At 40.5% G+C, this 22359-nt stretch overlaps 1 protein-coding gene across 1 annotated transcript in view; it reads right to left on the reverse strand.

Annotated features, from left to right (window-relative positions):
- The window catches only part of LARP1B (La ribonucleoprotein 1B), a 574280-nt gene that overhangs the window by 109654 nt on the left and 442267 nt on the right, over nucleotides 1-22359 (reverse strand). Inside the window, exon 17 of the mRNA XM_085643073.1 lies at nucleotides 9726-9835. Coding sequence (XP_085499199.1) covers nucleotides 9726-9835 — 110 coding nt within the window. The remainder of the gene's footprint in view (nucleotides 1-9725; nucleotides 9836-22359) is intronic.

Below are 22359 nucleotides of genomic sequence, written 5' to 3' on the forward strand. Positions count from 1 at the left end.
TGAGGCCTACCAGGCCTGAATTCAGCACAGCTCCATGAAATACCCTCACTATAGGACAGGTTATCCCTAATACTAACGAATCTATCCCCTAGGCTATGTGTACAAGCCCTGATCTATGGGGAAGAGCACAGAATCATGTCGAAGTGCCTAGTAAATAGGCTCCATTCACTACTCTAACCCTTAGGCTTGAATGGTAAGAGACTGAAGTCACATTCAATCACTTGTTAACACAAGAAGGCCAGGAAAATCGAGCAGAACAATAATTTGGGTAAGCTTAGGCCTTGCAGGAATGAGAAATCGGGTACTGAAATCTGTTGGAGAAATTGAATATTTGGCCGAGAATGACCCAGAAAGTACAGATATTTTGAAAACAAACATGTTGGACACATATTACCCAAAAAGAAGTCATCATCTTGAGAACATGTGTCTCTATGAAGTGCTGCAGAACTACATTTTTTCACGGAAAGCCACAGAAGACATCAACAATGGAAAATATAAAGTCATTGGTGAGGAAGGATGTTTGGTGAAGCAAACAAAAGGAAGTTTGATAAATCACAGGAAGCTGAGTTGCGACACTACTGACAAAAAGGAATTTTACTACTTGGCTCTTTTACAGCTGTTTAAACCATGGCGTTCAGAGGACGAACTACTGGGAGAATTTCAAAGCTATGAAGATTCTTTTAATGCTAGCAAAGATAGCATAGAATGCAGTACTTTCACAACTTATGTCCAAATGTTAAATGAAGAAAATGAACAGGAAGCAAAAATTGCAGCTGAAGTAGCTAGAGACAGTTCTCAAGACAGCCAAAGTTCAGGAACACTTAGTCAAGATCCCCTAGGACAACCAATCATAGAAAATGAGGCTGCAGTAGCCATGACTGAAGTAGAAACGGCTATGAATCAAGCACAGGAAGATTCAATCGACTTACTAAATCTGGAACAACAACTGAATGAAGAACAAAAACAAATTTATGAAGAAGTCACCAAAAAAATTGATCATGGATTACTACATGAAAAGAAAGAGTGCTCATGCACATCATTTGAACCAATCAGGATGTATGTGAGTGGACAAGCTGGAACTGGTAAAAGTTTCTTAATAAAAGTAATCAGAAGCTACCTACAGCAAAAAACAGCTTCAAATTTGTCTTGTGTGGTAACTGCTCCAACTGGGTTAGCAGCCTATAACATATAAGGAATTACCTTACATCGCTTGCTAATGTTACCAGTGGAGCATGAGAACAAAATAGAATACCACAAGCTAACTGGAGAAGTATGCTTCGAAGTTTCAAGAGTGTTGAAGAAGATGCAAGTTCTCATTATTGATGAGGTGAGCATGGTTTCAAATTTAATTCTTGCCTTTGTGCATTTAAGAATGCAACAAATTCTTAAGAGAGACTATGACGTGTTATTTGGAGGTAAACACGTCATAGTTTTTGGAGATCTTTTACAGCTCACTCCAGTTAAAGGACAACCAGTGTTTAATACTGTGACACATGAAGACACGAAGAAGTCATTAGGAAGCATTGGTAATGCGAATATTTGGTCGTTCTTTGAGTACAAAGAACTCACTACCAATATGAGACAAGCAAACGACGAAGATTATGCAAGTATTCTGAAAGATATCAGAATTGGACTACTCACAGAAGTTGGCAAAAAAGCATTACAGAGTCGGTTGCTACATAATTTATTTCCAAATGAAGAAATAGTTGCAGAGAAAATATACCAGAACATTGCAGAAAAAAATACTGTAATCTGCTTAATGCCAACACTACGTGAGTGCTCAATATTCAATGAGGAACTTTTGAAATTGGAAAAGGAAGAGATTAAGAAAATGGAAGCAGAGGACAAAATTCAGCATGAAAGAATTACTTTTACATTAACATGCAAACTGAAAAATAAATTGGATTCACTAGAGAAGAACATTTCCAAAACAGCTGGATTAGAAAAAAATCTATATGTTTGCATGAATTGTCGAGTGATTTTAAGGAGAAATTTGGATGTAGAAAAAGGTTTAGTGAATGGAGCTATGGGAAGAGTTGTGGGTTTTATTAATTATCAGAAAAAAGAAGGAATTGAATGTTTAAAAATAAAATTTGATCAGATAGAAGAAGTTAAAGACATTTGTCGTTGTTCAGTTCATTTCATGCTTGTGAAAGACTTATATGTACGTAGGAAGCAGTTTCCGTTTTCTCTAGCATATGCTGTAACTATTCACAAGTCTCAAGGATTGACTGTAGATAGTGCTTTTGTAAACATTGGTTCTACTGTGTTCAGAGAAGGTATGGCATATGTTGCTTTGTCACGAGTGAAAACATTATCTGGTTTATTTATGATAGACTTTGATGACTCAAAAGTTAGTGCTGATACAAACTGTGTAAAGGAGTATAATAGATTAAGAAGAACCTATGCTCCTCATTTAGGTCAGTATCCTGTGATTGAAAAACATGTTGTTTCTCGGAAAAGGAGATTTGAAAATATCTGTAATGTGGATGAACAGAACAAAAAAAAAGGACAGTGATGTGATTGTAAGGAAAAAGAAAAAGGACAGTGTTGAAGAGTTTGTTGGTTGCCATTTTGAAAATAGCTCTGGTGTCAACTGCTATGCAAATGTAGTGCTGAATGTTGTATGTTATCTTGAAAAGTTGCTAGAACAGATAATAGTAAATCATGGAAAAAGATTGTGTTCTCTGCTGAGTCTCCTTTATGAGAAGCTGAGTAATGATAAAATTGAAATAGAAAGTGCTACTGATGTTAGAAATCTTTTAGATGTATGTTGTGGTTCTACACAGTTTAAAGAAAATGTCCAGCAAGATGCACAGGAATTCTTAATATATATTTTCAGTGTACTTGAAGATGAAGGAGTAGAAGTAGAAAACGTATTTGGTGTCTCTTACAAATGGGAACATTGCTGTGAAAACTGTATGAACACATGTAGTAGTAATGTTGATTCAGAAAGGTTCATATTTTTACCATTACCACAAAGTAAATCAGTGACTTTTAGTAAATTAGTTAAAGATGCCAATCACAACATGGAATGTTCTGAATGTAAATCTGACATGTTTTCCACGTTATTTTTACAGAAATATGGTCAGTATGTAATTTTAATGATGCAATGTTGTAGAGCTGATGGTTCAAAATTGGATACTTTAATAAAGAAGTTTACAGGACAACAATTATCAATTTCTAGAAAAACTTTTGTTACAGTTGCAATAATTTTTCATGAAGGACCTACTGTAACTTCTGGACATTACACAGTTTATCTTAAATGTGAAAAAGGCTGGACACTGTGTAATGATTCCCAATTGATTTTCAAGCAACGTTTGCCTTATGATTTACCCAATTCTTATTTAATTTTTCTGAAAACTAAATTTTGAAAACTAAAAACTGCATCTGAACAAAGCATTTTTTGTAATTTTAAAGGATTATAATTGAAGATATCACTTAAAAAGGATTTTGAAATTACTATTTGGCCTAAAGGAAAAGTAATAAAAACAATTGTGGACTCCTTTGACAGAAATTATTTTGGCATGTGTGCTTTTGCGACAAGGTTTAAAGACGGTTTGTCTAGAAAATGTTTATTCATCTAGAAAAGTACTTGTAATATATATGTAATATTTCTAACAAGGTATATTTTAGTGAGGAAAGTTCTAGGGCTTTTTTTAAACAATCTTTCAGATTGTTTTTTTTTGCCCGCTGTTAAATGATGAATACAATTGTTTTCACTATTTTAAGTGAAAAATAAAAAATTCTGAAAAACAGCAAAAAAAAGGGCAAAAAATTGCTTTGTAAAATATGTAAAAACATGTAATGCTTTTTGTAATGTATGATTGAATATTAATACTTTTTTTCTTTTTTTGCAGAACTGGAAAGAAAAAAAAAAAAAATAATTCTGTTCCCTTGCAAAATACTTTAAAAAAAAATTTTCAAAATTTTTTATTTTTTTAAAAAAATAAGTGAAAAATATTTGTATTTCTCAATCCTCCCTTTTCATGCTTCCATTTCTTCACCTCTTTTTGTACATTAAATTTAAAAAAAAAAAAAAAAAAAAAATTTAAAACCTTGGGTGCGCGCACCCAAAAAAAAAAAAAAATAATAAATCCCCCCCAAAAATTTTTTGGGTTTAGTTTTTAAGTGGCTCTTAAAAGAGCCCTTGAGTTAATGGAGGGAAACAGGAAGAGAAAAACGAAAAAAAAGAAAAAACATCTATGGCTTACTGCACTCATGCGCATCAAATTTTCTCTGAATGAGATCAAGACTGGTCTCACACACAGAAATAAGTTTACCGCAATCAGTGCAGCGTGTGGACAACCTCGCAAAACAAGGTGGTCCAAAACGAGGTGTGGAAGAAGGCAAAGGCACCACTGCAGAAGAAGTGCTCGGCTGAGCTGCCGAAGATGTGCTCGGCTGAGCTGCTGCAGATGTCGTCGGTTGAGCAGGTGGAGGGTTTGCTCCAGAAGCTCGACGAAAAGTCACTGGATGCATTTTGTCAACATGCCTCAACATAGTGTGAATGCTAAAAGAATACTTCTTGTTAGGATTCCCACGTGACAAGACTTTTTGACAAAGTACACATGTAACTTTAGGTGCATTTACCTTTTTTTCGTCCCTCTGGAAAAGTGAAAAACTGCCATATAAAGCTGTCTTTCTGCTTCCTGCTCCTCTGCCTCTCAAGAGTGTCCTGGTCACTGTCTGAAGATGGTTGCTGTTCAGCCATTGTCTCTCAACAACAGAATAGCTCCTTCTCCAAAGGAATCAGAACTAATAATGAGGGGAGTAGGTGTGGTTTGGGAAGAATCTGGAACTGAAAGTACTTCAAACCAATCCAAAGTGATGATTCTTGATCACATGACTTGCCATAAGGGGATTGGGTGTGGTGTTGAAACAATCAGACACTGAAAGTAATGATAACCAATAAGAAGTGTTGTTTTATTAAGCATATCACCCGAGGTGCGCGCACTGCGCAAGCTCCGAGCGCGCACCTCGTGATTACGCATGCGCGAACGCGTAGGAGCGCATGTGCATACGTCATATGCGCCTACGTAGCGCGCATACGTTGAACACGCGTATACGCGAACGTTATTGTGCGTAATTTAAGCGTATGCGGAAGTAAACCGCGTGGAGCGCGTAGGACGCACGCACGCATGCGTACGTACGTACGCATACGTACTGGGTGCGCGCTCCCAGCGAGCACTATGACGTATATATGCGTACATAATTAACGTACAACGGTATTCATAAAAAACTTACGAAATTGTACTAGGAGCGCGCTCAGAGCGCGCACCCCAAGAATTTATATAAAAAAAAAAAGTGGAGAAAAATTAATTGCAAAAATTAAAAAAACTGTTCAACTTTATCCTAATTGAATTTTTTTTTAAAAAGCAAAAAAAAATAAAAGGATACAGATAATATATAAATGAATACATAGGAATTTTATTTTTATTATAAAAAAAAATTTTTTAATTAAATAATTCAAAAATTAGTATTTAAAAAACCGTACAAATTCACTGAAAAAACCAAAGGTTTCACACACGTTATAGTTAGGAATTAGCATTTAAAAAACCTTGCAAATTCACTGAAAAAACCATAGGTCATCAGTGATGTCATTTCAGATGTCATCAGTGATGTCATGAGTGATGTCACTGACCATGTCATGAGTGATGTAATATGTGACGTCATCAGCAGTGCATTGCGGGGGCGCGAGTTATAGTTAGCTGAACTAACTATAACGGGGGAATTTCATTGGTTTTGTATGAGAGAAATGTCCAGCTAACTATAACATGTGTGAAACCTATGGTTTTTTCAGTGAATATATATATATATGTAAGATATATAGGGTAAAGTAGGCTGTATAGTTTGTTTCACATTATTTTATTAAATATGTTTTCTCCACTTCACAATATAGATGACGATACTAAGGCTGCTTCGGTTGAAAATAATATTTTTCTGGAAAGATCTTTAGTAGCATTTCCTCTCTCAGCAAATCTTCGGGCGCTAATAAGGTCTTCCTGGCTTCTTGATCAATGAGTGTTTGGCTAATAGCGACGCCCAGGCGATTAAAGTGCTTATTTCGAACTAAAATCTGAATGTTGTTGCCTTAACCAGAACTTGGTTGACAGACATATACTGGATGTATTAACGGATATTAATCTATAAAAAAATTATTCATTATTAGAAGTCCACCCAATCCCATGAAATGGAGCAAGAGTGCGACCTTTTTTGATCAACAGCCTCTTTAAATGCCCTAAATTAGATTTCCACTGTAAATCTGTTTTGGAGATTTTGTTGGGTAACATTTTCAACTTTGAGTGAAACTTTTAACAGTTATCCTGCCATAGAGACTGCCTTCCACAGGCACTGAAGCTCCAGGGCCCCTGGTGGCTGCTTTAGCCGAGGTCTGTTCCAATCGATCCCAAGTCATTTTATTGGGAGAGTTAAATGTGTATTTTGAATTGCAGACTTTGCCATTAACCAAGACGCTTAAGGAGTTGTTTGTCTCTTTCGATTTACAGTTTAACCTCTGCCTCCCCACTTACTCCAGGTCATATCTTTGCTATTATTCCTGCTAATTCCTCTGCCCGTCAAACCGATGTTCGGTTTGACCTTGGTCACGTCACTGTGGCATCCCGTTTTACTGCAAGTCTGGTAAATCCTTAAAAACACAAAACCTGCTCCTCCCCGATACCAAGATTAGGAGATGGAACTCAGTTTCGTGTGAGTGTCTTCTGGATGCAGTGCCCACATGCCCTCAGTCCTTTTTTGGTCCTGCTGCGGTGCTTGGTTCCTACTACAGCCCGTTTACCTGCCGATACTCTTGCCCCCACCCCGATCTGCGAGGCTAAGAAAAAAAAGTTGTGAAAAAAGATGGTTTTCATATGAAGTAGCAGCTCTTAAACTGTCATTAAGAACAACTGAATGTCAGTGGTGTTGTAAGCATGATTCTGCTGCCAAAGAGAAAAGGCAGAATCTGCACTATACCTACAAGTTAGGGAAACTACGCTGAAATTCTACTCCAGTAAGATGTCTAATGCACCTCTAGAGGTCAATTGCTATTTTTCCAGTTACAGACGAGTTACAAGACTGTACAAGCCATGCCTCAGTTTAACCCTCCCTTGATAGAAGTAATCTTATAGCTATTTTTGGAGTAATAGAATTGCCAATATCTAGGTCTCTTTAAGTAGTGGGAATCGTTCCTTCTCAGTCTGTACTGGTAAATTACAACATTAGACCAAGGCTTTTGTTTTTGTCAATTTTCGACTATGGATGCCATCAACCTTCATATTTGTTTCTCTCCAGTAAGGCTGCTGGGTCCCCAGCTGACCCAGCGCTCCAATTCTGCATACCACCTCTCCTTGAGGGATCCAGACTGGGCCTGGGGCGTTGTGAGTGCTGTGCTGAAGTCTGGAAGAGTTCCCGGACCTTTGAAACAGGCTTTGTCCTGCCACTATTGAAGAAACCTTCCCTACTCTTTTGTTTAATCGTTATACGTCACCACTGACCATCTTATTGAGGCTTGTGTCTTGCTCCTAAACACCGATGACACTCAGATTATTGTCTGTATATTCGGTAATGAACAACATTCTGCTGCTGAATTGCACGAGTGTCTCACTAAGGTGTTCTGTTGGATGAATGCCAACCAGCTAAAATTACATAAGGATAATACTGTAAATGTGCACCTCTCTATTGCTTCACCTAACTATGCACCCCTCTATTCCTTCACCTAACTGTGCACCTCTCTATTGCTTCACCTAACTGTGCGCCTCTCTATTCCTTCACTGAATTGTGCGCCCCTCTATTGCTTCACCTAACTGTGCGCCTCTCTATTGCTTCACCTAACTGTGCGCCTCTCTATTCCTTCACTGAATTGTGCGCCCCTCTATTGCTTCACCTAACTGTGCGCCCCTCTATTGCTTCACCTAACTGTGCGCCTCTCTAATCCTTCACTGAATTGTGCGCCCCTCTATTGCTTCACCTAACTGTGCGCCTCTCTATTGCTTCACCTAACTGTGCGCCTCTCTATTCCTTCACTGAATTGTGTGCCCCTTTATTCCTTCACCGAATTGTACGCCCCTCTATTCCTTAACCAAATTATGCGCCCCTCTATTCCTTCACCTAACTGTGCACCTCTCTATTGCTTCACCTAACTGGGCGCCTCTCTATTCCTTCACTGAATTGTGCGCCCCTCTATTGCTTCACCTAACTGTGCGCCCCTCTATTCCTTCACCTAACTGTGCGCCTCTCTATTCCTTCACTAAATTGTGCGCCCCTCTATTGCTTAACCTAACTGTGCACGTCTCTATTGCTTCACCTAACTGTGCGCCTCTCTATTCCTTCACTGAATTGTGTGCCCCTCTATTCCTTCACCGAATTGTGCGCCTCTCTATTCCTTCACCTAACTGTGCGTCCCTCTATTCCTTCACTGAATTGTACTCCCCTCTATTGCTTCACCTAACTGTGCGCCTCTCTATTCCTTCACCGAATTGTGCGCCCCCTCTATTCCTTCACCTAACTGTGCGCCTCTCTATTCCTTCACTGAATTGTGTGCCCCTCTATTCCTTCACCGAATTGTGCGCCCCCTCTATTCCTTCACCTAACTGGGCGCCTCTCTATTCCTTCACTGAATTGTACTCCCCTCTATTGCTTCACCTAACTGTGCGCCCCTCTATTCCTTCACTGAATTGTGCGCCCCTCTATTGCTTCACCTAACTGTGCGCCTCTCTATTCCTTCACCGAATTGTACGCCCCCTCAATTCCTTCGCCTAACTGTGCGCCTCTCTATTCCTTCACTAAATTGTACGCCCCTCTATTACTTAACCAAATTGAGCGCCCCTCTACTCCTTCACCGATTGGTGCGCCTCTCTAATTCTTCGCCCTTTTGGGATGTGCTCTTTTGGACAGATGCACTGGGGCCTTTGCCTCCCCGCTCTCTAGTGTCGGAAACTCAGGTGTCAAATTAGACAACTCACTGCATTTGTCAGACCTAATCACCAGTGCATCAAAGTTTTGCTTCTACCACCTTATGTTTTTTAAAGGGCATTCTTTACTTGTTTGCCTTACAAATTCTGAATATGCTGCTATCAACCATTGCAAGAAAAGTCTTATCTCATGCTCCAGTCTCAGCTCCTGTTCCCACCAATACCAACATATCCAAGCAGCTGTAAAAATGACTTCAATCAATCCCCAAATCTTAATCAACTTGTAAGTTATACTGGAGAGATAACTTAGCTTAGGGAAATGGAACACATGGATATGAATAAATATGAGTAGAAGTTCTGAAATCCAGTAGAAGTGACCAAGTCACCATTTTTTTCTAATGAATTGAATTTTAATTCGGTCATATTTAATATTTACATATTTAGTAAGCAGTTGACCAGGTTTGTCCACCCCTGTAACCCTTTTGCTCTACTATTGACAGCTAAATAACAAGTTAATTTATTTAATATGGAATTATATTGATACCATAAGCTTTTGTACTGAAAGATAAATAACAGTTATTTCTAAAAGATGCATGCAATCTTTCAATCAATCTTATTTCTCAAATTGCTGAATTCTAGTAGTAAGGTTTTTTTTATTGTTAGCCATTTATATGTAATAATGTTCTCATAAAACTCAACACAGATGACCGTGTTTAATATTTTAGATCATAACAAAAAAATAAAAACCTAAATAATGCAGAATGGCCCGCACACCACGTCGAGTCACAAATCTCTAAACTCAGGGTTACTTACCAGCTTCATAATCTTTTACTGTCTCTTCTTGGAAATCCTTGAAAATGTCCAACTTGAATTTCTTTTCTAAACCGTAGCTGTAAAATCTGAACAGACATTCCAATCCATATCTGCAAAAGAAAAGGGTATGTTGGTTTCAGGCATGAGCTATATCTGTGAACCACAATAGCATTTTAGTTTCTTTTTCATAGGGACAATAGTGAAGTGATAGCAATAGAGCTCAATCCACAAAGTTTATCTCCATGATTAAGTGTAACATGCTCCTGAAAATGAGTCATTGACAATAAAGTTTGAAGTAAGTCACAGTTACATAAAAACACTTTGTTAATCTTGCCCACTGTTCATAAGCTAGTATAGGCAAAGTCAATAGGTCTGACTATTTTACAAATCATAGTGATTCTTCAGTGGTTGGAGAGTCTGTGCCTGTGGTTGTGAGGATGGGTGAGTAGGTGAATGTGAGAATAAGTGAATACTTGGATAAAGGAGTGAATGCATGTATTGTTGAATAAGTGAGTGGGTGAGTGTATGAATAATTAACGGATGAGTGAAAGGATGAATGGATGAATGAGTGCTTGTATGGACAAACGGTTGAAGATGTAAATGCATGAAACCGTAGATGCATGGCTGAATGAATGGGTGAGTGAGAGCAAGAAAATTTGCACTGTGACCTTAGATATATTTAGTGAGAGTGTTAGAAAAATTCCAAGTATCAACAATTTGATATGTGCAAAAATTACACAACATTGTTCCCATAACACCCCATATGTCAAGAATTAATACACATGCCCACAATATCCTACAACTAGCCAATGTTTAGATATGCCACATCACTCAGTAATCCTTAGGGCATGGACAGATTTATGGCATTACTAAATTATCCTAACTATATGTTCAGGTTTGCTTCTCATCTCAGATTTGTAAAGCACAGGTTGAGTGTTGTCCAAGTATGCAGGTATTGTCCATGACGCAATTCAGGCTAATCATAGTTATTAATATCAATATTGGCTGTTGTATGACAGAAAGATCAGGAAAAATGAATACGACTAGAGGTAACATTATTGCAGACACAGGTCGATGCTGCTTTAAATCCATCAGCGAAAAGAATACCGATTTTAATATAATTTACGGAAGAAGTTAGGATTATTAGGGTAGACGAGGAGACAGTAAATTAACAAACTGCCATCCCAAAAACATTCGAAGAAGATATTAAGGTCGGCAAGCTCTTAGCCTTGAGAACAAAAGCATGCAAGTCCCAAAATGAGGCTAAAGAAATCAGTGCAATAGAAGTTAGTGGAGTATTAACCGTTTCACAAACTGTTAGCGAAATATGTTTAAAACGCTACTACAGCTCATACCCTGATGAACTATATCCAAAGGCAGACAAGATCACTAATCAGGCACACGTGATGCGCGGTCATTCCCACCAGAAACGTAACAAGTTGGCGCGTGTGCTGGTCGGGCGTGCGCGTCCTACTTGTCCCTTTCTGCTGCCATTTACGGGTAGCAATTTGTTCAGACCGCTGATGCACGACGGGATAGTAAATGTGAGGCCAAATACAGCAGCCGCAGTATTTGACCATTAATGTTGTGTCAGAGGCGATCTGGGCCAGTGCTTCTATAAGGTGTTAGGTTGCCACCTAATGGTAAAACATAATAACTGTTATGCAGTGCACGTTTTCCGTAGAAGGACAATTCTCTCAATGAGTGATGCTCTTTGGGAATACACATATATATATTTCTTCAGACTTACCATTTACTCTTCGAGTGTTGGATACCTTGGGTATGTGAAGGCTATTGCATTTCCTATACTCTTTGTTTACGTTAGTTTGATTGTTTTTATCTATTGGATTTTCAGACCTGATGAAGTCCTAGAGCTACGTACCTAATGGCGAAATACGCGTTGGCTCATTTTTCCATGACGGATACACAACTCCATTATTGTTGGAAGCTTTTTGGTTGTTTGTATGGAAATCGACATCTGATGTGAAGATCTGCTGGGATTGTCTGCTGCATTTTAAATTTGGTTTGTGGTCAAATAAATTAGGAGGACTACATACATTAAACGGAATTGCTGTAGTCCATAAATGTACCAATAAAGACTTGCACAGGCCTCTAGCCAGGGGTGTTTTCGGGGCATGGCCCCTAGCAACAGCTACAGCCAAATACGAGGTCACTTTGTTGTACAGGGCCCAACCCCCCCCCCCCCCCCCCCCCCCACCCCCAACATCTTTTAGAAATGACACACTATAAAGCCATTTGAAAGAGCACAATATGATTTGTGGCATTTTATAAAGTAATTTTGTTATCTTTACAACTATTTGTGATAATTAGTTGGAATATATGCCTTTTAAAGCAAAATAAGCTAGGAAGTGTGTTTCAATGGGGGTTTTGCAAGCATGTCCCACAAGAAAAAAACATGAAATGGAACGAAGGTAAATGCAATTACACAAGGAGTTGGCCTTTCTCTCTAAAATCAATTTGGGGAAATATGTGGCAAATTATGCATTTCTAGGCACATTATACTAACAACCATTTGTAATAATTGAATGTTTTTTAAAGGCCATTCTAAACACATTGGCACATTGTTATGAGTACACTGACAAAGCGAATACAAAAAGGACGGTCCCACAGCCAGTCATCACTGAACTGACTTTTACCTAACTAACTGATGTTGAGATCTGGCTGAAACAATTAGTGGGGCAAGTAGAAAAGATAGTTATTGGGTAATGGGGGAACACCAGCTCTACTCAGAGTGTCAGTGTGGTGATGGGCACACATCCAGTGGTCAAGGGAACAAAAACTAGTCAGGCAGCCACACAGCCATCATTCCACAGCCTTGGAGACCTAATTTGTGTAGGTGGTTGCAGGTGATGGATATGACACTCATTTACGGGGACCCAACCTGTTTTTTTTAAACATCAGACCTTGACCATGACAAAACCAGAGAGAATGGCAGAAAAGGGAAAAAGAAGGTGAGCGGGGATGAAAAAGATCATATAAGTGTAAGAAGAAGAGACCGGAAGTGTAGACTGGTGGAAGAAAGAGGCAGGGGATGGAATGTGAGTTAGGCAGCATTGGTATTCAGCAACGCCAGCATTCAATAGTGACAGTGGAGGGCACCTATGAAATACTGGTGGCCCTTGTACTTATTTATTTATTTATTGATTGATTGATTGGTTGATTTATTTATTTTACAAATTAAGTACTGCTTGGACTCCAAGCCACTAATGGTGAGTAGCAAAGAAACATTTTGGGTTCAGATTCACACTCTGCATTGGTCGCTTTCTCTCTGGTGCTGCTTGCGCAGTGCTTATAAATGGACTGGGCAGGTGGCAGGCAGTGCACTTTGAAATGATGAAGAACGCTTAACCAATGAGGGAAATAAGAACCCCTCTTCTCCACATGCAGCAAGCTTAACCTGATGAATGAGAGCCCGGGCGACCGTTTCCTTGGCATGCCTAGGGAGTAGGGGGAAAAACCTTCTAAGAGATTTAAGAGTGCAAAGTGAACCAGTGACAATGTCCCCATATTAGTTCTACTGTGTCACTTCCATAAGCCAATGTCAACATCGCAACGTCAATGCCATGTTTATTTCACTGTCTCTGTGTCAGTGTCCTCATGTCCCAGTGTCAGTGTTATCTACCCAGCCAGGCTGACTGTGGCAGTAACCCTTGGCAGTGTCCATTTTAGTGCCTAATGTCCATGTTAGTGTCCCACTGTCAGATCAATGCCTATTTCCCTATCTCAGTGTTTACATGTCAGTCTCCTTGTGTCACTATCTCAGTGTTACTGTCCCCATGCTGCTAGTCAAAACTCATATGCAAATATGTATGTATGTATGTGGTATTTCTATAGAGCGAATCTAGCCAATACACAGCAGAATACTGTACATTGTCAAAGACAAGAAAAAAGTCAACAAGTAATAGGAGACGTAGATGGCTTGTGGACGGTTAATGCACTGTGATATATTATTCTTTTAAGAAGTGCGTATTTAACTCGTTCCTAACTTGGAGCAGTGCTGATGAGGTCTTGATGGCTACAGAGATGTTGTTTCCAATCCTGGGTGCCCTAGATGGAAAAGGGCTGTATTTTTGTTTTCATGGATTATTTCTAGAGGAATTGTTTTTCCTTGTTAAGTTCTTTCGTAAACCAAGGAGCATATAATTAGCTTTTTGTGCAAATTCCCTCGAGTGAGGAAAAGGAGAATCCTGTCTTGGTGTTATTTAAGACACTGGTAGCATCAATGACATTTGATCTTCATTGGGGTGAGAAATACATTATGAGAAACAGGTAGCATGATCATTGTGATAGATGTTACTTAGGTTCCTAATAATTGTTTTTTTACTGATTTTTAAATAATGATGTATTTAATATCATGTTTTCAAATATATTTTTTGTGCAATATCATATATTTTATGCTTGTTGTTACTTATTGAGTATGCTTATGTAATTTTGTAATGTATTTTATTTTCATTTTAATTGTTTTAGGAGCTGGTTGCAGGTTTAAGAAGGAAATTGTGTTAGGAAAATCATATCTGTGTTTGAATTTTTTATTTGTAAGAAATATGATTTGTTTAATTATTTTTTGGTATTTGTGCTTTTTTAGTGTTTTTTTTCATTTTATATTAATTATTTATATTTGTGACTTTAGTATTAAGAGATTGATTTATGAAGAATAGTTTATCGGTTGAACCACAGTTTAGAAATATGTTGTGCCCCCCCCTGTGTGAATCCACATGGCGAGAGGCACCAGGGAGTCCTGTAGGACCCCTTTGTTTGCTCACCACCACACTTTTCATGGTGGTCGCACCAACATGAAAAGTGTGGCGGTGAGGAAACTCGTAATATGCTTGGCGAGGCAGTAGCAGCCCTGCCAAGCATATTGCTGCCTCAAGACCGCTGCACCACCGCCAGGGCGGTTGCAGTGGTCCCAGGGCGGCCCGACCGCCTTGATCCTAATAGGACAGTCAGAAGACAGCCACCGCTGCACTGGTCCATGAACCGTCAGACTCGTAATAAGCCCCTAAATGGGTTGCCCTGTTAGAATTAGCAAACTAATGCTAGTTGCAAAGACAATGATTCTTTTGTTGTTATTTCCATTGCTATTTAACAAACTTGTTTTGTATGTATTATTTATAGATTTTAGGAGATATGTATTTTGTCATATGTTCTGTGTGCTTTTTGGTATTTCACTAATGATGGCTTGTGCTAGCTATTAGTCTTTTAAGGTTTTCTTTAGCATGGAGTTGCCCAGGGGGGAACTTTGGTTTTAGTATAGTTACTGTGAGCTTTTGTGAGCGTGTCCAATAGGATGTTCCTAACTTGAATTTCAATGATGTTTGGGAAGGTGATTGCCTCCATTAGACATTCAGCAATATGTTTTTTAGTGGTGACTGTGACCTTGCAAGTATTGGAATAATATTTAGTGCATTTCCAGTGTGTCCTTTCCCTAGAAGAGCATTTTTTTCTATAGATATAGTCTCCTATAACTTAATTGTAGTTTACCCTTTTTTAAGTTGATGTATGTTGCAGTTTCTGGCATTATACTTCTGGGTTAAACAATTATTAAAATAATTTTTATTGTTATGTCTGTTACATATTGTTTAAAAATTGTTACATTTTTACAATATGTTTTATGTTATGTATCGATATTTTTGGCATTACTTCTTATATTCAGATAGGTTGGCTCTGTTTTATTTGAAGCGCCTTTCTTTTTGTTCTTTTTATTTTAGTTTACTGTTGGGAAAGAGAAATATTGTCGATATTGTTGGCTATTTTATATTGTTCCATTTTACTAGTTTTAATCTTTCTTACTAAAGTAAAAATGGTTTGTTATTTAATAGTTTTAATGGTTAAGGTTTCTTTTTTTGTTATGTTTACAATTTATTTGCCTTTCTTCTAATTTAGTTTTTCAATATCTTCTTGACTTGCATTTCTTTTTTTTTGTTGTTGTTGCTTTTATTAGCCACATGTTAATTGAAATAAACATACGAACATTCATAGCACAGACAAGAGATATAAATGTCGTCACCACAAACAATAATTACAGATAGATATAAACACTTAATACAAATAACATATAATGAGTAAATAAAATAAATAAGTAAATACTACTAGTCCCACTGAAGGCTGGACCAAACCCTCCCGAATTTGACCCTCGACCGTAGGCCCCTTGCTTTAGCTAGTGTCAATTCTATTTAAAAAAACCCCCTCGGTAACAGCCCAAAATCAGTAATCTTAGGACTAAGTATTTCAATCCATGCCCTGACAATACTCGAACGAGCACAAACAATAATAATTGACACTAGGGATTTCGATAAATTGCCAGGATCCGGTACTATCCCCAGTAAAATTTCTTTCTCAGATAGTGGAGTATCCGTGCCTACTAACTTACTCAACTCGTGGGCAACCTCATACCAATATGCAGTTAGCTTTGAGCACGTAACAAACGTGTCGGAGATCCGCGGCATATTCATTACACTTAGGGCAGTGTGACTTCAAAGAAGCACGAGACACAGCCCATTTAGAAATGACCATTGGGGTATAATACAGCATAAACATGATACGATGTTGTTGCAACTTTAAATTAATTGAGGTAACTGCAGAATTGATTATAGCCAATGATTAAAAAACCTCATCATTAGTAATCTCAATTTCAAAAATGCGGTTCAGTTTGGCTGTGATCTGTATAGCATCATCTTCCGATGCAACTAGAAAGCTCTGGTAAACTTTCCCTATAAAACCCCGCCCCGAAGTTTTGAAAATTACCCGGATTACCTCAGTTGTAGAGGGTAGAGCTAACAGGCCTTCCCCTTGAATAAAAAAGTTCCTAACTTGCAAGTATTTAAAAAATGAATTATGGGCTACCCCAAATTCCTCTTTCAATGATGAAAATGACCGAAAGCCGTGTTCGTCATAGAGGTGCCCTAACAATGTTATACCATGCTGTTGCCACATTCTCCCCACTGCATCAGAAAATATACCAGGGAGCCTCGGATTGTCCCATTGAAAAATAAATTTGCGCCAATCTGGCAATATAAATGCTTTGCGAATGTCGAGCCAAATGCGGGAGATATGTCGAATTATCTTGAATCGAACTCTCTTGTAGTCGTTCGGGTCGGACATGTGATGTAGTAAAAACCCTGTATTCAAACCGTATGCCAGCTGATACGCGAACCAGGTTTTGCCCACTTCAGGTCCCTTAAAAAAAGCTCTGAATACGGTTGACAAAAGCAGCCCAAAAATAGGCTCTAAAGTCTGGGAGTTTAAAACCACCTTGTTCATAAAATAGCTTAATATATCTGAGCGCTCTCCTTGCCCTACGATAGCCCCAAATATAACTTCCAATAACATTGTCAAGCCACTTAAAAAAGACACCGGAACTCTTAGTGGAATAGTGCAGAACAATTAAAGAAATTTTGGTAGTATATTCATTTTTACTGTATTGCACCTCCCAATAATAGTCAATGGTAGCTTATGCCACCTACGCAAATCAGTAGCCACTTTCTTCAGCAGTGGTTTGTAGTTCAAATCCATATGATCGTCAGTAGGACAACTGAGACACACACCTAAATACGTAGCGGACGTAGTAATGCCTTGCGAGAGTGGAGCTGATACAGGTACAAAATTAAGGACTGACTGTGTCTTGTTTAAATTAAGCTTGTATCCAGAAAAAGACCCAAAGTGTTGTGCCTCTTGGGTTATCACCGCTATAGCTTCTACTGGCCCTGTGGTAAATACCGCAATGTCATCTGCATAGGCAGTGACTTTTAAAATCATACCATTGAAGGACACTGGTGAAATAGAAACATTGTGGACAAGTGCCTGATAAAAGGCTCGATGTAAACAGCAATTAAGAAAGGGGAAAGCGGACATCCCTGCCGTGTGCCCCGATGAATACTAAAAGAAGACGATACAAGACCATTCTGCTTAATTACAGCGGTTGGTTTACAATAAAGCTTCTTTACCGCCGAGACAAACCTCCGACCGAGACCTAAAGACATCATTGTACACCACAACGATCCCCAGGCCACTCGGTCAAAGGCCTTCTCGGCGTCCAGCATCAGCATCCCAATCCACTGGTCCAGGTGATTAGCAATATCGAATGCTGCAATGGCAGTATTTATATGTGCAGCAGTGTCCCTACCTGGAACAAAACCATGCTGTTCTTCTGATACCAATAAGTGGATCAGTGGGGCTAAGCGGGAGGCAAGAAGCTTTGAATTTTTTTTTGCGGCCGCATTATTTAAAGATATTGGTCTGTATGAGCTCATATCCTCCACTGGTTTACCTTTTTTTGGAAAAACAATGATATTAGTTTTGTTCCACGAAGGGGGCGAGTCCCCTCCTTGCAGTATCTCATTAACCAGCTCGAGAAATACTGGAGTCAGTACATCCCTGAAAGTTTTATAGAATTCAAGCGGGATGGTGTCTTCGCCCACCACTTTGCCAGCAGGTAATGCCCCAATTGCTGAGTTAAGTTCTACTAGATCAGCATTTCCTTCCAACCCCAAAGTTTGAGAAGAATCCAAAACAGGTAATGCGCTTTCTTGTACATAATCTATAGCCGATTGTTGATTAAAACTGATTGACTCATTATACAGATTAGCATAGAGAATCCTAAACTGCTCCACTATTTCTTGGGGTTTAGTAAAGGTTACGCCATCTGCACCGTTAATTTTCTTAATATGTGACTTAGCCCTCTGGTCGGAAATTTGGTAAGCCAGAACCCGTCCCACCCGCTCTCCATACTCATACTGCCTGGTTCTAAACTTAAGAAAGTTGCTGGCAACTTTGTCCTTTAACCTTCTACCAAGCTTCGCTCTTATATCAATAATCTGTAAATATATTCGTTGTTCACCGGTGTCCTTCAAGGCAATTGCTCGGGCATGCTGCTGTTCTAAATCAGTATAAAACTAGGCCTGGGCGAAGCACTACGCTACGCTCGCGTAGTTTGCGAAGTTCGCGCTACTTCGCACTACGCGAACTGCACGTAGCACAGTGCGAACACGCGTAGCGTAGTGTTGCGTAGTGCTGCGGTCATTTTTTGCTTGCTCGCGGTCCTCAACGTCAAGTTGGCGACCGCGAGCAAGCAAAATGACATCCTGGCGAGACTTTTTCCTTGTTCGCGATCGCGAGCATGGAAAATAAACCTCCCGGCGAGATTCCCAACGCGAGAAGGTCAGGTTTCTCATTGCGAGGGGTCGCGTATGCTCGCGACCGCTCGCGATGAGAAACTACCAGTTCGCGTTGAGAAAGCTGCAGCTCGAGTAAAAATCTACTCGAGCAGCAGAAAACTACAGCTCGCACTGTGCAAGATGCCATTTTCAATGATTGCACAGTGCCGGTTGCTTGTCCGCACTGTGCAATCATTGAAAACAACATCTTGCACAGTGCGAACATGTTACTTCGCAGTTCGCGAAGTGCTACGCGTAGCTCGCGTAGTGCGAACTTCACTTTGCGTAGCTTCGCGAAGTGCTACTTCGCGAACTACGCCCACCCTTATATAAAACCTTTGTTCATTTTCAAGCTGACTAAAATTAAACCGATTCTGCTTGACGATATACTGAAGTGTAGCTCCTCTCACATATGCCTTTAAGCAATCCCAGACTATAGCAAGGGATGTAGTGTGAAGATCATTTGTTATATTTCCTTCAAAACCTCTTGCATGTAAGTTACATAATCTAAGTCACTGAGAAGGTGCGTAGGAAACGAAAATTCCCTGGCTTGTACTACCCTGTCAGAACCAAAGTGGACAGTAAGCATGATAGGATTATGGTCCGATGTAACCTTGGGATTTACCACCATAGAGGAGTTATCTAGCAGAGCATAGTTAGTAAAAATCATATCGATTCTGGAATACTGTTTGTGAGGATGAGCAAAAAAGGTATACCCCGGCGTTGTGGGAAAGAGTATTCTCCAAGCGTCCTCCAGGTGATGTATATAAAGCAAATCTTGTATAGCTGCCCTCACCTGAGCCATTCTACCTCTTGTATTTGTAGTGTCAATTTTTTTATCTAAAATGCAATTAAAGTCTCCCATTACTATGAGATCCCCGGCCCAGTCCAACAGTTCAGAGCTTAGGTAGGAGATAACATCAGGGCAGTCAACATTAGGGCCATAGATCATACATACTGTCACCTTATGACCAAAAAACAAGAGCTGAGCAATTGCCCATCTTCCCTTGGAGTCCGCCTGTGTACGTAGAACCACTGTTTCGGAATGTTTAACCTTCAATAATACAAACCCCGGATAGATGCCGACTGTGATGTACACACGATCAGTTCATAGCCAAGCTGTTTGAAATACTTTCTATCTTTAGAAGCCAAATGGGTTTCAGCAAGTCCAACTATATCGGGCTTAAACACCTTCAGCTCTTCAGCTACCAATCGCCTTTTACTAGCCAGGTTCAGCCCGCAAACATTCCAACTCATAAATTTAACACTCTGCATTAAGTAAATTTGTAATAACGAATCGTTCTCTATCCATAAAGAAAAATGTTTTTCCCTTTAACCTATACTCAAAATTCTGTTTATACCCTTTCTGTGCTATTTTAATTGCGACGTGACCATTTAACCCCCCCTTCCCCTGCGACCCTCCCCACCTTCTCCCATCCCTTCCACTTCCAGATCCCCCACCCCGTATCTAGAAAAAGGAATCACCCCCCTTCTTGGCTGTCCTGATACGACAACATATGAAGACGCCCCCCCAATACCACCGCCGTGCCCACCACACCACACCCTATCAATACCAGCCAAAAAACTGAATAATACACAATGCTTTAACAAAGGGAAAGATGCCACATACTGAAAACAACATTGAAGGCCCATGTGTCTATATAGTACAACCACAGGCAGCTTCAGAGTGCTGAAACGAGGAAAAAGGAAGATGGTGGATTGACTCCGCTCCTGAAGACGTCTCCTCCGCTCTCCCCCTGAAGCTCTCGCCGGCCTGCTGCTACGCCCCCCCCCCCGACGGCTTCGGCATCAATGGAAGGGAAAGCAGCGAAGAAGATTTAATGAAATCTCTGATCGGTTGGGCTTCGTAAAAGTGTCATTTGAGGGAAGGATATCTGGAAAAAGTACAGGAATAGGAAAGGCACTTACTGCCGTGGCTGTGTCCGCCCCCTCTGCTTTGAATGTGCCGGATAACAGAACTCAGCTGCGTGGTGTATGGCAGCCGCATAGCGAGGTAGTTGACATACAGAGCGACTTCGTTAGCGCTGTCGCGGCTTCTATTCCTGACTCAACATTCCTCTGGCGAGTCCTGTAACGGCGGTGGTGGCCAGGAGAAGCTCGGTTGCAACCGGGTGGGTGAGAGAGCAGGACCTCAAGCGGTGCGCTTCCAGGTGAAAACAATGGCTCCTCCACGGATGACCCGCCGGGGGCGGGCGGAGGTACAGGCAGAACCCGGGGATTCCGCGGATGCCGCGGATGCAGTGGATTGTCCAATAGTAGCGGAATCCGCTGTGGCTGCTAGCGGCGGTACAGTTTTCAGGAGAACCCCGCTAAGCGACAATGTATCCAGTAACCTCGGAGGTGATTCCCTAACAGACCCCCAGGTGGGAAAGCCTATTTTAAAACTTTTGCGCTCTGGGGAAGTTACAGCGCTGCTCCGCTCCTGCGGCTCAGAGACAGCAATACCCAGCGCTCAAATGGCGAAAGTATTGAATGCGGCAGTTCATGAGGGCTTGGAAGACTCCATAAGATCATCGAGTGCCTCTATTGAAGGGAGCTCTGTCAGTGGCATAATATCGGGTGCTCTTGCTTCTGCTGTTGAGAGTATGGCGGATCCTGCTCCTGAAGAATCATTAGACGCGGATACCTCAGCCTCTCTTCTTAGTGCTGGCGCCGATGCCGCTGTAACTACACTTGCTAATGTAGACCATACTTCTCACTGTAAGGGGCCGAATAATGAAGATTCTCTGGCTCAGCTAAACAGTATCTAACAGGGTACTGGTTTGGGTAGAGTGGACGAGAATGGCAGCAGCCCGACTTGTGAAGATAATGGCAGCAGGAAGGGGTTGACCAATGTGGTCTGGATCTTTCTCTCAATAACTTTACTTTGGGTCAGGATATTTTGAATAGTAGCATCAGTAATAGTAGCGAGGCTGTAGTTCCAGGAACAATACCCCGGAGGGGGGGAGAGCCCAGAAGGTAAAAGGCCACAAACAGGTTTGGACTGGGAAAGGTGGCAGAGGTCGCGGGGGCGGGGCTGGTGCAAGGGCTCAGATCTCAGAGGCACTGGGACGACTTAAGGGGGCAGCAAGTACTACAAAAGTGGGCCCGGGAGTGAGCCCAGTAGGGAAATGGGTTTCATCAAAGGGCGAAGTAAGATCAATTGTCTCCAGGTTATCTAACCCAGGAACACATGGGACTGCTTCAGCTATTTCTCTCCCAAATGGTCAGTGAGGTATTGCTGCCATTTCACCGGCTAACACTCCCGAGGTCCTGCAGGCTACTGGAATTCCCAACATGTCTACGGCTAGCATGCTGATCTCGTGTAGCACACAGATCGGGCCCCAGAAGTCACTTGGTGCGGAATATACTCACACTAAGGGGTCAGCAGTTGTTATAACTAGCAATCAACCTACAATGTCGAAACCCTTATAATCTCCTATCGGAATAGTGTCTAC

The sequence above is a fragment of the Triturus cristatus genome, chromosome 2_2, assembly GCF_964204655.1.
Source record: "Triturus cristatus chromosome 2_2, aTriCri1.1, whole genome shotgun sequence".
Classification (NCBI taxonomy): Eukaryota; Metazoa; Chordata; class Amphibia; order Caudata; family Salamandridae; genus Triturus; species Triturus cristatus.